Source organism: Dysidea avara, chromosome 7 (genome assembly GCF_963678975.1).
Source record: "Dysidea avara chromosome 7, odDysAvar1.4, whole genome shotgun sequence".
In the NCBI taxonomy this organism is placed as follows: Eukaryota; Metazoa; Porifera; class Demospongiae; order Dictyoceratida; family Dysideidae; genus Dysidea; species Dysidea avara.
Window position 1 is genome coordinate 18,300,467 of NC_089278.1, and position 16,030 is coordinate 18,316,496.

The 16,030-nt window shown below is 37.2% G+C and overlaps 3 protein-coding genes across 4 annotated transcripts in view; 1 reads left to right on the forward strand and 2 right to left on the reverse strand.

The window, feature by feature from the left end:
• LOC136261087 (mucin-17-like) overlaps positions 1 to 16,030 on the reverse strand; it is a 193,765-nt gene that overhangs the window by 148,238 nt on the left and 29,497 nt on the right. The gene's annotated exons all lie outside the window — the stretch shown is intronic.
• LOC136260812 (uncharacterized) lies at positions 1,276 to 9,412 on the reverse strand. Of its 2 annotated transcripts, none has more exons than XM_066054681.1 (7): positions 8,953 to 9,412; positions 8,698 to 8,904; positions 6,719 to 6,874; positions 5,474 to 5,716; positions 3,883 to 4,109; positions 1,653 to 1,780; positions 1,276 to 1,563 (listed from the first exon to the last, which is right to left on the reverse strand). In XM_066054681.1, the coding sequence occupies exons 1-7, from the start codon at positions 9,107 to 9,109 to the stop codon at positions 1,461 to 1,463; spliced, it is 1,221 nt and encodes a 406-aa protein (XP_065910753.1). In that variant the 5' UTR covers positions 9,110 to 9,412; the 3' UTR covers positions 1,276 to 1,460. The 2 variants fall into 2 exon arrangements, with proteins under 2 accessions (XP_065910753.1, XP_065910754.1); XM_066054682.1 differs by having other exon boundaries at positions 1,556 to 1,601; positions 8,953 to 9,403.
• Positions 11,790 to 13,898, forward strand: LOC136259732 (uncharacterized). The gene is made up of 4 exons (XM_066053253.1): positions 11,790 to 11,865; positions 11,925 to 12,013; positions 12,778 to 12,912; positions 13,699 to 13,898. The coding sequence occupies exons 1-4, from the start codon at positions 11,861 to 11,863 to the stop codon at positions 13,896 to 13,898; spliced, it is 429 nt and encodes a 142-aa protein (XP_065909325.1). The 5' UTR covers positions 11,790 to 11,860.

Consider the following 16,030-nt stretch of genomic DNA (forward strand, 5'->3'; position numbering starts at 1 on the left):
CTACCAGGAGGGATTTAATCCCAAGCGTCCATCCCGTACCATTGTACTATTTGGTACAGGTGGTACATCCCAGGATAATCCCATTGTACTAAAGTGTCCATCCTGTACCATTGAACCATTTGGTACAGGTGGGACATCCAGGATAATCCCATTGTACCAACAAGTAGGGTTTAATCTCAAGTGTCCATCCCATACCATTGTACTATTTGGTACAGGTGGGACATCCCGGAATAATCCCATTGTACCACCAAGAGTGGCTCAAGCCCAAGTGTCTATCCCATACCATTGTACCATTTGGTACAGGTGGGACATCCCGGGATAATCCCATTGTACCACTAAGTGGGGTTTAATCCCAAGTGTCCATCTCGTACCATTGTACCATTTGGTACAGGTGGGACATCCAGGATAATCTCATTGTACCAACAAGTAGGGTTTAATCCCAAGTGTCCATCCCATACCATTGTACCATATGGTACAGGTGGGACATCCAGGATAATCCCATTGTACCAACCAGAGGGGTTCAATCCCAAGTGTCCATCCCGTACCATTGTACCATTTGGTACAGGTGGGACATCCTGGGATAATCCCATTGTACCACCAAGAGGGGCTCAAGCCCAAGTGTCCATCCCATACCATTGTACCATTTGGTACAGGTGGGACATCCCAGGATAATCCCATTGTACCACTAAGTGGGGTTTAATCCCAAATGTCCATCTCATACCATTGTACCATTTGGTACAGGTGGGACATCCCGGGATAATCCCATTGTACCACTAAGTGGGGTTTAATTCCAAATGTCCATCTTGTACCATTGTACCATTTGGTACAGGTGGGACATCCTGGGATAATCCCATTGTACCACCAAGTGGGGTTTAATCCCAAGTGTCCATCCCGTACCATTGTACCATTTGATACAGGTGGGACATCCCGGGATAATCCAATTGTAATATCAACCTGAAGTATTCATCCTGTACCATTGTACCAAGTCAGATATATGTGACCAGATTTGCAAAGAGGGGTTTTCCACACACATATGACATACAATTTACCAATTTAGACAATTCATAACTTAAGATTGGTAAGAGCTATGTACTGATGGTCAGTATAGCGAGTACCAATATAGGTTAATGGATGGAAAAAATTTCAGGTCTTTGTGATTTTTGAACATGGTCTTCTATGGAAATGGATGTGTGTGGAAAAACCTTTTTCACAAATATGGATCCTATAGTATCACAAAACCAAGAGAGGTCTGTCAGCCCTGCTTTTACCATTTAAATAATCTACCATTTCGTGTCATGTACGTTTAACTGCTCACATATTTAATCAAAATGTGCACAGTATAAAACAATCCTGTCATTCTAAGTATTAAGCCAATAACATGTCAGTGTGTAACTCGAGACCTACGCTGTGATATAATTGTATAAAGAAATCATTCCTAGTGATTAGAAGAGTTTTAAAGCTTAACATGATACTTTCCTAGGGCTCTTTCTTCTTGGTGTGCTTAGACACTCATTATTATCATCATCATCAGCATTTCTTTTCTTTTTCTTGAACCTTGGTGGTCTGTAATTCAACTTTTATAATTACAGTCTGCTATTATGCTGTTCAAGTATTTTTATTAATTGTACATTTATGCTACAATAATGGCTTACTGTAGTTCATTCGCCTCCATGGCCTCTCTGCATTCCCTCAATGAAACTTTGTATTTTTGTAATTTTGCACTTAACTCGATTTTTCCTTCGCTATCTTCAGGAATTGCTTCCTTCACAAAGATGTAATTCTACAATCCATACAGTGTTACATAAATAATGTGTGACAGAAAAGAAATTATACATTCACTATACTGTGTACATTGTGATACCATATTTTCTGGAATCAGTCTTATATATAGTGAATAATCTAATAATGAAGTGGATCAATATCCATGAACATAGCTGGAAATGAAGCAAAATGAGCGATCTACGTTTCACTAATTGATAGTTGGGGCATGCATTCAGATAAAAAAACAACATTTAGTCTGGTGTCCCTTTCTTTTGATGTGGTATTTGCAGGTTCACCAGTCACAATCTTGTTATAAAAAGAAGCAAACAAGGAGAAAGAAAAATAAAAGGAATTTTAAGTTTGATTAGAATAAAAAGTAAGGAAACAAAGGAGGTCATCTACACCTGCAGATATACAGGGGTGAACTAATGAATATTTAATCCCTAATTCAGCCATGACAATGTCCACTAGTATATCTGCCAGGCATAGGGCAAAAGGTAACTGACATATCATATTAAATTTGCATTTGAATGAGCACTCCAACCATATAATTTCTAAAGAACTAAGTTCTATTACGTTTCATTTTCAGCAATGTTCAACCCATTAGGCAGTGTAACATATGAAGATGACTACAAGAAACACCTCTTTAAATACTATAGAAAAGTGGGACGATATTTGTGACACTCAATTGTAATAGTCAGCAGAGAGGAAGTCATATGCATCACTTCAAATCAATACCTTACACTGTTAGTGAAAAGAAATGGGGCACAATTAGGAGGACAATGGTTGGTCCATAATGGATGCATTGTATGTAAACAACAAAAAAAAATCAAGCCCGTAGCCTTATGCTTGTCTGAAGGCATCAAGCAGGCAGTTCGTCATCCATCAGAGAATTTTGCTAAATTTAACATCTGAAGCATTTTTGGCTATTGTGAAATTTTGAGTTTGTTTATACCTCACAAGTACTGCTAAGACACTGTGAAGGCATTGTGAAGCTGGTTTTGGGGTGATATTTTTTTGGCCAGAAAAGCCCAAACCTTCATGATCCCTAATATTGTGCAGTATGATATGTTTCAGAAAAAATTCCATGAAACGATGCCTATCACATGTACAGGTGATGTGTACAGCAAGCTATTAGACAACATAGTGAAACTATATAAACGTTTACAATATTAAATCTAGGTGAACCTACGTATTGTAAGTACAAAAGGTGTAAAGCTTGTTGGTGTTGCATGATCACAGACAAAAGGTGACATGAAAAGTTTCACAGTAAGATAACTCGTAACAGAAAAAAAATTGTACCAAAAAGTTTTGTAAAAAAAGGTGTGGGAAAGTTGAATAGCATATTATGTTTACTTGTGGTCATTACGCGGTTTACACCAAAATTTTTCGCTAGTTTTGCTCTTACCTCTGCATTTAATACATCCTGAAACCAAACATCTTTTTAACAAACTTGGAGAATTCAGACAAGTGCACACAAACTGCTCCAATACATACAGTGGTTAGTGAAATAGCTGGCTGACCCCAAGAAATGTAACTAGATGAACTGACAGATGGCTTTACACCCTTTTATATGCATACTGTTTTCTTCCTTTTCTTGTGCAGAATCTTCATTATGAAGTTGCACAGGATCGGTACATATTATTATACGGATGTTGCATGGATGTTGTTATACGGATGTTATTAACGTGTTCTTTAGCTTTACCCTAGTTTGATTTGTAAGAAGCAAAGTATTCATGCTCTATACATACCCCATATGAAGCAGCTTTTACTTTGAGGTTATGACGACAATACAATATGGTAGGTTTATCTCAAGTAGAAGTTTGAAACACAGACATAAGCACCATGCACATAGATGTGAGCAAGTAACTGTTTATGTAGCAAGGTTGCTAAGTTTATAGTGAAAGCCTGTAAGTGTCAGCTATTTACCAAATCATACAGGTGTTGTAATTTTGAAGAGGTGTGTATGTATGTACGTATGCATGCATGTATGCAGATGTTTTAGGTGCTTGTTACTCTTGTTCTTGTGCTAGTTCTGTATTAAAGTCTTTTTTATTATTACCATGATGTACTTGTTTGCTTAGCAAAGCTTATATAGCAAGCATCCACAGTAAATCTTACCACTGTTTTGGCTTTTTCCTTGACTTCTTCAAGGACACCCAATCCCTCTGCTTCTAGTTCTTTGAATGCATCCACAGCTCCACTCTTGTACCCATAAGCCCTAAACTTCTTGGCATAAAGCAAGGCTGATAGGTTCAGCTGTTTTCCAGGCAATTTCAAGCAGTACCCGGGTGTATTCAACTCTGCTCCCGAGCTGCTGCAATCCAGAAGGCTACTGTCTTGTAGACCTATAATAACAAGAGAGCATAAACATTGTAAACAGCAGTATTTACCATACCCTTCGTTGCAGATCGATGACAGATTATAAATTAAACTATGTCATGATGCATTGTGTTTTTTGAAGTTTAGCTTTTATTGAGGTTATTTTCCTCAAATACCCTTTGGTCCCAACTAGTTAGATACCATTAACAATTTTTTTCCACGCAAGTCACATGCTTAGGCGAATTTCAGTCACAATAGTGATCACTGCTAGTGTGTAGAGACATTGTTACAAAGCATCACTAAGTCGTTAAGATAATTATATTCATCAAAGAAGAATTATTTTAGCACTAAGTGCAGCAAGTGAGCACTGTTTTGATTAGGAAGCCACCAGCACACAAACATAGTTGTTACACGTACACGAGTATTAATTTAAATATGTTATTTGAAAACCTTTGTTTACATATTTATATTATCTAAAGACCTTTGGAATGGTACAACTATCACCTCAAGTTTCAAGTGAATATTGTACTATTCCTCAAGTCTCTAAAGTGGTGTAGATGTGCAACAACGGATATATACTGTAACCTTGATGCATACAAGCACTTTGGTAGTTGATACTAGCATACCGTATTGCATGGCCGGTCTCGTGTAAAATCCTGGTTTCGTCTAGTCATCAGGATTGATAACATCATAACCACCATGAATGCCCATTCATAGCTTTAATAGGTATCATTGAAACCTTTTACATGTATAGCTGATTAACATCCGATTAGTGTTGATTTTGGGAGTGATAAGAGCTTAAAGAAATAAGCGCCTGGGCCATAATTCAAGACAGTATGGTAATAAATTCAATAGCTTGCCTGAATACCAGTGCAATTTCTACCTGTATGCAATGGATGTAAGAAACATTTACTCTACAATGAAAGAATTTATCACTTTCATAAACATGAATAGTATGTGTGCATTGAGTTGAGCCTTGAGAAAAAAGCTAAAGAAGGAAAACTGGATTGTTTTCCAAGAGAAACAGACCTTCAGGTAACCAAAATACCAAATGCTTAGTGGTGACAGCATAGGAATCAACAACAGACATGTACAGTTTGACTCCATTACATGTTCAGAACAAAACCATAACAGATCAAATATGGCTGCAATGGGAATGTATGGTGAAAATTTTGATTGGTCATATGTAATGTGTTGGATGTCAATGAAACTATTTTGAACTATTTTTAGTAGGTCAAGCAGTAGCTACTACAAATGAGCCAAATTTCAAGCGTGGGTGTGATTCCATTATTAAATATCTGGTTCAGTTCTATGTTTACACATACTATGGCATGCACCACCTGTCATTGTATATACTTGCTTATGTAAATTAAATACAGGTATAGCATACTTGTCTTTAGCATTTCTACTTCTTCCTTGATGTTGCCACGTCCAGTCATATAGGCTGTTTGCTGGCAACACAAGCTCACAAAATTCACGGCAGCTTTTATTGCTGATTCGGATATTACGGATGCTAATTCATCACTTTGCTGGGTCTCTACAGCTGAATCATCATTTTGCACTTTGATGTAGGATAACACATGTAAAACTGCTGCAACCCTTAAGACCTGTCCTTTAGATTTGCTGAGCATTCCTACATGTGTAACAAGTCTCATTGAAAACTGTACACCAATCATGCTCACAAATATATGGGTATGCAGTAGCTATAGCAAAATAAGCAGAATTTCCAATGCCATTAAAGCAAAGTACACCTGTTTACTGTAAAAATAAAAAATAAAAAAACTTCTCCAACAATCAGTGAAACCATATTAATCATTTTGACAGACTTTGTACACTATTATGGTAAAGACAAAGGTTTATTTTTATTTGTGAGCTGGTCTGAAAAAAATCAGTCTTATCACCTATTTACAAGCATGAAGGTTTTATCTCACCAATGGTTGAAGCTATGTGTACAAAATTTTCTCCCATTTTGTATCCTTTCCTAACTTTTAATATCATCCACTGAACAAGTAGCCAACAGGTAAGTTTCCATTGTAGATAGTTTTTTACAAAGGTTGACCCTGGCTCAGCTGTATCAGCTGAACTCTACAATGCATGGTGGCAGTGGCAGTGGCAGTGGGAGGGCAAATGGAAGAGAAAGGCTAAATAAGGAATGAATTATACCAAGAATGGACTATTAGGGGCTCAAAAGAAACACCACAGAGTTGTACAGCCATACACAGCCATTTCCTTGTTGCCAAGAACTCCGTCAAGGTCCCAGACAGCTTGTACTGCTTGCCACTGTGCTTGGAAAAGCAGCCAGCAGAAAGCAGACTACTTGACACAGGCTAGTTGTCACTGTAAAATATGATAGTGTATTCTATAGCTTTGTATTTGTGACTAAAAAAGTCAGTTTTGCTGTTGATGGCGAAACAACCGATTTTGTCAGATCCACTCACATTTGTGTTCAATATATGTTTAGGAGACCACACAGGATAACTATTACAATGTTAACACTTCAAGTGTCTAACAGGAAATTACTATACTAATATTTGCATAATAGAATAATGTTACTGGTACAGTGGAAAACGCCACCACAACAATGATTCTTAGGACTCAATGCACTGCTGATATTACAGTATGATTATATACGTACCTGATAGCAGATCATCCATACATGCCAGGGCTTCCAACTGCTCCTGCACTTCATCAAAATATGCAACAAATACTTCTGACTTTTCCTTGATGGTGAAAACCCTATCCTTAGGGATTCCAGTTTTCCCAGGTATCCAGACTTTATGTAGAACCTCAACTACATAGCAAAATAGCAAATGTGTGCTAAGCCAAAATGTACACAATATACGTACATCATAATTTGTTGGTTTTTTTTTATTGCAAGCAAATCTACATTAATGTATTCTGGGTAAGCTGTATACTTAGGGATAAGAAATACTTCAATAATACCAATAAACACAATATTTTACTGACATCAACATTCTAACAGGCAAGGAATTGAATAACCCAGTAGGGATCAAAGTAATGAAAACCATCTGCTGGTGTGCAAATTCAACCATTAAATACTTAGCAAAACCAACAACAACAAGGCTACAGTAGAGAAGTAGGATTTTCATCACTTTTATTGTTATGACTCCTATAGCATACTATTCTGATTTCCTCTGCAGTTAATCAGCTCACCCAACATAGTACAAAAATTATCTCATTTGATTCTTGCATGAACTAGCACACAAAGCTATTGATGCACTACCCACAAATCGATACCTATGTGCTAGCATAAAAAGAGGGACACAAAGGAGGACAAAGGTAAGTCTATGACCTATGCTTTTAGGTCTCATGGTAGTTTAAAAGGCATATCTTGAGTTGATAAAGATATCAGTTTCACCAAGAGTAAACAATACAATGTTAGATATAGATAAAAAGCAGAAAAAGGTACATTATCACTGTTACGGTTGACTTCATAGTGCTGTTGCCAGTGCATAAGCAATGGAGCATACCCTTCCATGATAGCCAATAGTTCAAATCCAGGACTATGGGTTTCTTTGCCTTTTACCTGAAATTCTTTATTGCAAAATCTTTTTAAACCATCTTTTTTACCATACATTTATTGTAGTGTTCATAAAGTCAGCCGGTATCAGAATCAATAATTCTGTGGCCAATACAGGGTGTATACTGGTTATTGGAACAAGCATAAGAAAAATTATATAAGGATTTTAGACTCCATTTAGCCTGTTTTGGGTGGGTAATAAATCTCATATACTCTACCTTGTTTTCTAATATACTTCATACCTTCAGGCGCAACATAACATATATTTAATATTTTAAGTTTATCCAATGAGATAACCAAGTGCCCCCCTTCTTTGCAAAAAGGGTGGGCAGCGCCAAACTACCAATGAATATGCATTCCTAGAATGTGGTGATGTAATGAGAACCGCTAAATTGTGTCACATGGTTGTCATGGCACTAGCATTGTTGTGAGAAGACCAGCCGCTTTTGCCAATGGTACGGTAGAAACTACCATGGAAGAGGTACATGTAACTAATTTGAGTGTAGTATAAAATAGAGTCTAAAACAATTATATGGGTACGATTTAGAATCTGTGAAATTTATAAACCCCTCAGGCCCTTAGTAGCACCCTCACTTTGCTTGTGCTCTACAGATCGGGCTTTCGTGGTTTGTAAATTCCATAGACCCACATCATGTCGGTATAACTATTATTTAAATTAGAGTATATGTAGTACTACAATAAAAAGTACTGAAACAAGCTGGATTGGAGTAGTACTGCATGTAACGTCCAGATATATGAAGTGTGAATAAAACATCCCTACTGCGCAATGGAGATTCTAATCATAGAAATTCACTTCTAATCGTTCTACAGTATCTGGACATAATTACGTACTACTCCAATCCAGCATGTTTCAGTAATTTTTATTGCAGCAGTACTATACATTGTCCCTACTCTAATTTAAACTTCCTCAGTATACTGGTTGCTGTACAGCAAACTACTTCACAATATATCAGCATCCTTAAAATTAGATTTAAACACTGGACAAGTAAAACGGTTATTGCGACTTACAAGTACACTAGTTATCTACTTATAGTTTAATTATTGGTACTCACTGAGACTCTCTGTGAATTCTTTTTTCACTGGTTGCAGTGTTTCAAATCGAGAATATGCAGGTTGAGGGAATAGCCACAAAAATCGTTGTGCAAGCCCTATTTCAGCACTGCCACATTGCTCAATAACAGACCTTGCAATGCTGGGTTGGCTAAACCCTCCAACTATGAGACTGGTACTTTCCATTGTGAAATTTGCATCACCTGTTACTGAGATTAAACATGTATGAGGTAGAAATAGTAAATTATTCTTTTTACCTGTGTTACGAGCCCATGAGCTTCCATTATAGAGCTGTAAGAATAGAGCAAGTTCGTGAGAGAGTTGTATGTTCTTGCCTCGATACAGGTTAAGTTGGGAGAGAAAAGTTGACAACTCATCATATAGACCAAGCAGCCGATTATTGTTAGATGCCATCTAGTCTCCCATCTTTTCACATGTTGAATCCCCTAAAAGCCAAACCGGATCACGAACGGAGCAGTTACATTTTTTCCTGGTACACTGTAGCAGATTCAGAAGATAGTGGTACAGACCAGACTTTGTACTGCCTGTCGGCATATTAATGGACTCCCAAACAAGAACTCTTTCAGACCACTCAGTCCCTGGGACTTGTACAATTGCAGGGGAGATCATGAAGCTCGTTAAACTAACGAGTCCTCCAAGCACAGATATGGGAGGTATACACAAAGCTTTACCTATTTGAAAGTAGCCCTACAGTGGTAGATAAAATGTATTCATTAATTGAACAACAGTGTGCAAAAAGCTTTAATGCCATAAATTACACTGTAATGTGCCTGCACGTCCACATCTATTTAGTGGAGTTTCCTATTAGCTAGCAGACTGATTGAATTGTATGCAATACATGTAGCTTGTTATTAGTTACTAAGATTTTGCTTAAACCAACAGATGTAATTTTATTAAGCATACATGCACTATTTTGAACTTGTATATGTGTGTACACAACTACTGTCCACTGGTTGTATTCATAATTTACAAATCCATGCATACATACCTCTTTCAGTTCTGGAAATAAACTCCAGTCAAGTTCTAGGGCCCAACACTTTTCTAGCCGTTGTCTAGTTTCTCTGCTTCTTGGATTGACAGCCATTGATACAATCTAATAACACACTTTCCAATACTATTAGAGTGAGTACAGCATTAACAAAATATTCTCTACTTATATAGATGGCCTAAACTCCTTACAAGGAAACCAGCAAATCCACCCCATGACAACGGTACATTAGCCAATCAAATAACAGAATTTATTTTGAGTAGACCATAGTTTTAGGTGTAGAAGGCAATCATGCAGTGTTAAGATTCTTCAGTGGATAAACAACCCTCACCAATGGTACTGTATCATCAGGGAGGGTTGTTTATCCATGTGATTGATATGTATGAGGTGTGCAAGATATTTGTCAAGAATTGTACAATGCTGTTCTACTGGTAAGAATTCTACTAACATTGAGACATTCTCTGCATACCACCAACTTTGCACTCCACTGTTTCTACTTTATTCACACTGTTTATCCAGTTTGATTGGAGTGTAATACACTGTACTGCAGGATAGTACTTGCTTGACAATGTTACAATCACTGTCAAATCCCTGCATCAAGACTTCAGTGCTGAGGAGGGCTGCTTTTGGTGTAAGATACTTACCTAAAGATTTTCCCAATTACTGGCAGACTTTGATGGACTTTAGTTACAAGGAACATCATAGCAGTGCTATTGCAATTGGAGACTTCCGGATGTGTGTGGAAAATTTACAAGATATGGATGCTGCTGTTTTTCAAACAGATGATCATTTACTTCAAGAATTAATAGCGTGTAAAGATCAAAAGGGTAGACCTTTAGGTCTTACCTTAATTAGCCACAATAACACTTGCCTTTTGTGCAATTCGAAATTGCTGGTGAGAAAGGATCGGCCTTCTCCAGTTATTGTTTATGATGATAATTTGGGATCATTGCATGGTAGCCATTACCATAAATATTGTCAGAACAGGTCTTGTAGTTTTACCCAGTATTATGGCTACTACACTTTGCAAAGGAATGGCTCTACTACTGTCCTTTACAACAGTGACTGGAATTCCTTAGATTATTTTGTGTCATCTAGAGAGACTGTTTTTTCAATGACAGTGCTATTTAAATGTAAAGCTGAAATTTTAATTGGTCAACTTAGTTTTAAGCAATGTGCAGACTTGTACAACTACATTCACAAGTATGGTACTGGTGACAATGCAAGGTATGTAAATATGAAAACATAATCATTTATGGATGCATACATGCAATCATTCCACCTACAACTATTATCACTGTACTGGCCTAACATTGTGATCCATTTACACCATACAGCAACAGTGCAGCTATTCTCATTGAAAGACAAATGCTTGATCGCAGACGAATAGAAGATGCATTTTTCCAGTTTGCTGTTCTGGAAGTAGTGCAATGGTACTCAGGAGAGTTTGACACATCAAAATTGCAGTTACACTACAATGCTACAAGTACTATTTATAATGTTACTGCCATCTATCATGGCCTTTAAAGTGGGCAGGTACAGTGGTATGATGCATATGTATAGATATGCATTAATTATCAGATTGTAGGACATCGTTGTGCACTACCAGGATGTGGCAAAGCTTTGGTCATAGATGGCAATATGAAGAATCATAGAAGTGTCTGTCGTGCAACAGCTGCTGGATACACTGAGTACAAAGGGCTTCCTGGTAGAGTACAGATAGGCTGTACCAATACACCTGCCTACAAATCATTGTATTGTGATTCACATAAACCTACGATTGCCAGTGCAGCTGAGTCAGATAAAATTGTAGGTGAAAGTCCTGTTGGCTTGATTATAGCAAAACGAGAAACAAGATCGTCGATTTTGTACAAAGTATGTATAAACAGAAAGTGGGTGTCATGTACACCCCATTTTGCAGGTAGTTTGGTTAGGCTATTCAGAAGCAGACAGTACTTGGGAGCCAGCCTCAAGTCTACCAGTAGGAATGGTTAGGGAGTATGAAGAAGGTGTAAAACGTGATTTGATCACAGATAATTACACTTCTGGTGGCCAAACAGTTTGTACCATGACTTCTGTTGTCAAATTCTTCAGTCACACCTGCTTCAGAAGCAAAGAAGTTGCGCTTAGAGTGTACTCCAATTGAGTCAGCTAGTATGGGGTATGTTAACTTGAATTTGTGTTTACATTAATATATATCTATATATATATATATATCAGAGTATTTATTGATCAAGAATCTGGCACTTCAGTAGCACTGAAATGTAATACAGAGAAAGACAAACATCGTAAACATCACTACACTGCAGGTACAGTTTATGCATATATGGTGTTTGTAATATTTAACTTTGTAGTTTATGTACATTATGAATGTGCATTTATGGTTGTTAAATTATTGGTATGTTTTAAAGTAGTGAAACATTTACCATTCTACTTTGTTTTCAGCTTTGTTTCACCTGTTATAAATGACAATACAAGAAGTGCCTCTCTCTGCAATAAATCTAGTCATGCAATTAAACTAGCACCCCCACTATCAATTACTGGGAAAGCCATTCAGCCTTGTTTATTACCCATTATACAATGTTATAATCAGGAACAGCATGAGAAGTACCTCCAATCACAATGGAAATTATGGACAATCCTAGTGACAGCCAGTTGCAGTGGAGCCACACATGTTGCTGCAAATCATCATCTATGTGGTTGAAGAAAGAAATAGGCCACAAAAGTAGGACGCAGGCACATAAGTCCACGGTGCATGAACTCTACTTGTTGTGGTTGGTGAAAAAGCATGTCTTGGACCAAAGCAATGTCAAACAGTAAAGAAATCAAGGCTGTAGTGTGGTTGAATTATGCTTGGCTTAAGGCATCAGTTAGTTAGTTGGCTAGTAACTATATAACTTGTTGGAAGGGTTTAGTGCCGCAAACATATCAGTGTAGGCTAGGTTTAATGCACAGGCACTACATCCTTCCTACGTTAATTCAGGAAATATTTAGTGTAACGATCCTAGGAAAAATTTTCATTTAGAAATATTTTATCCTGAAGCCTTTAACCAAGGTACATGCATGTTTGTAGGGATAGCTGCTGGTGCCTGGCCATGTGGAACAATAACAATGCTAGGAGAGCTTTTTGGAGCAGAGTCAAAGACCCAGATATATGGATTTGTACACACATTTCTTCAAGAGAATGAAAGAGAAACTAGCAGTCTAGGTAATAAATTTTAACTGCATATGCATACAGTTGACCACTAGACCAATTTCATAAAATTTGAGTATATCCAGAATAAAGGTGATATACAAGTATTTGGCCACTACAAAATGTATGCATAATGCATGTATTTGTAGTGGCCATGCAATGTCTCTACTGCACCCTAGTCTAAGTATGGTATGGATTAGTAGTGATGCACTGATATCGATACTAGGTATCAACCCTATTTTGGCATTATCAGACTTGTATTGGCTATAAATGCCCGATACTAACTGACACTTTGTATGATGTCGTTTAATTGCTTTTCAATACAGTAGCGTGCATAGCAAATTGAATGCAGTTGAGCAAGAGCTGATATAAGTGCTGGATTCCTTGAAAGAAGCCAGCTACTGGCACTATTAGTACAGTGGAAAGGGCAGTAAGCCACTAAATAAGATTTATTGACGTCGTAAACAATCCTTACATTCGTGATTGATGGCCACAAAACCAGCAAACTCAGCTGGTTTATTTAGTTAGCTGGTTTTTACTTAGGTATTTTTTGTAAATATAAAGTCTGTCTGGCAAAGTATTGGTATCGGATCGGTATTGGCCATTTCCACCTAAAATGTAGTTGGTATCAGATCAGTAGTGAAAAAGTGGTATAGGTGCATCACTATGGATTAGGGTATGTTTTCTGCTCCTATATAAAGTGATTGCTGCTTCTTAAGTTCATTAATAAGTTTTTTAAGAGACTTCGTACTATGTATGTTTTCTTTAATTGCATAAATTTGTTGCTCCCATACTTGTTAGAGTTTGTGATCTATGATGATGGATGCCACCTGAAAAGATTTGCTACAAGCAATAAAAGAAATGAATTAACACCTACAGCAGAACGTCTAGCATCTCTAAACTTTGTAGTGGATAGATTCCACTTTTCAGGACACACAGATCCTTGGTATAAGAAGAACTGTAATCCAGATTCATTTGAGGCTTTAAAAAGGTATACATAAAGTATGTAGTGACATGCCATGGTAGTTTAATATAGCACACATATAAAATATAGTCTATATACCGTATATATATGTGCAAAACATTACAACTGGTAAATTGTATAGGGGGCATCATTTGTAAGAGCATACATACTGTCATGTAGTTTACAAAATAGGTTAGTTACAGTCATGATTTATACAGTACAAAATTATTGTGTTAACAATTATGGTAACATCTCGTACAGTGTGATGGTATTGTACATACACATTAGGGATCATGGAAAAAAATAAAAAAACTATACTTTCATGACTCCTTGGTAGTATTGTTGAGGTATGTATATCCAAACATAGGTGCCTTTAATTAAAATGCTTCTAATAGATTGCTATGAAAGTTTAAAATAAAAGATCTACTTAGTGGGATACAAATTTCTCTGACAGACTGGCTGAAATAACAGACCAACTTTGCTATGGTTAAGAATAGTGTAACTCGACTAAGGTAATGGCCTTGGTTTTTTCACTGCTAGATATCACTTCAGCCCCACAGGTATGTACTCATTAGTATACTTCCGTACATACAATGCACATATTTTTCAAAGCAACCGGATTGATTGCAGAGATGTTTCTCATACATACCAATGTTGTGTAAAAGACGGACCATAGCTAAACCGAAGCTTATTAGCTAATTCACTTTCTTAGTATGGCTGGGCACACATTCAGATGCACAAATTTTGACTGAAGTATAGGGATTAGAAGTCCACTAGTACATTTAGCTATGTATTTCTTTGATCTCTAATTCATCTTAAAATTCATAACTTTATATTTATACCATAGGACAATGTCTTTTAAATACAACTATACAACTATACAAGGTGTTGAAAGCTTAAAAGTTTGCAGTGAAGTAATAAGCACATTATTACTTGCAAACCTTTCAGGCATTCGATAATATTAGGGAAATGTAGATTTTATGTTAGCACTAGTTTGTGAATATATATTTAATTGTGTATTATATACTGTAGTTATGGGCACAAGTGCTCTGCCTGATATAAACGCACGAGCCTGAGTGCCATCAGGTCCGAAGGCAAGTGTGTTTATACAGGCAGAGCATGCACAAGTGCATGTTCTATAACTGTTATATAACTAATAGGTGGGGAGAATCTCACAAGACAGCCGTAATATTTATAAAAGCCAGGTTTCTAACATTGATTGTGGGTAACCAAGCCAAACGCGTTGCGATAATGTTCCCTCTACAGTAATGTACCCACCTGAGATATTGAAAGCTAGTACACTATGGGATAATTATATCATTAACCTGCATTCACTGTTCTACTCTCATCATGTAGTGCTCAGCATGCCAGCATGATCACTCAATCGCCTTATAGACTAAGCACCGGACTAATCAACTTAGTGATTCTTTCGAGCGAACAAAAAGCAGCCAATAGACAGTTTAAGTAAACAAAACCTAACTACTAAACGATACTAGTCTAATTCGTACTATTCACACTGGCTAAACTCAAATCTGGTGGCATGACAGAAACTGTTTACCACAATCGAACGTAAAGGTGAGTATTATGTAGAATAAAATAGTTTTATTGAGTTATTGTTGTAGTGAACTACAGTTTAATCTGGGCTCAGATAGCACCAGATTAGTAAGGTGTATAAGTATGTTTATATATGTGTAGGCTAGAGTTGTGGCCACTGTGTTGGCTTTTTCAATTGCTATTGGCTGCTTGGTAAACATTACACGTATTGATGACGTTATGGCCCACAATCGACCTTTACATGTCAGGCTATGAAAGAATTCAAGTGATCTGTGAGGTGTCTTTCCACCTATTAGGTGAGGTGTTATAGTGATCTCGGCTGCCGGCACTTGTGCATTGCTGTACAAAACTGCAGCCAGTGCAATATCTGTATATTGCACTGTGTTCAGTGCATTATAACTTATAATGCACTCGTTGCAGTCTGCAAAACGCAACTAGTGCGTTATAAGTTATAATGCACTCGCTGCGATCAGCAACAGTGCCATATACAAATTATGGCACTGGTGGGGCCTTTTGAACTGCCCACGCAGAGTGGTACATATGTATATACTCACTGTGTGCAAGAATTCACATAGTACACAATGACTGCACATACGTATAAGATAAAATGTACGT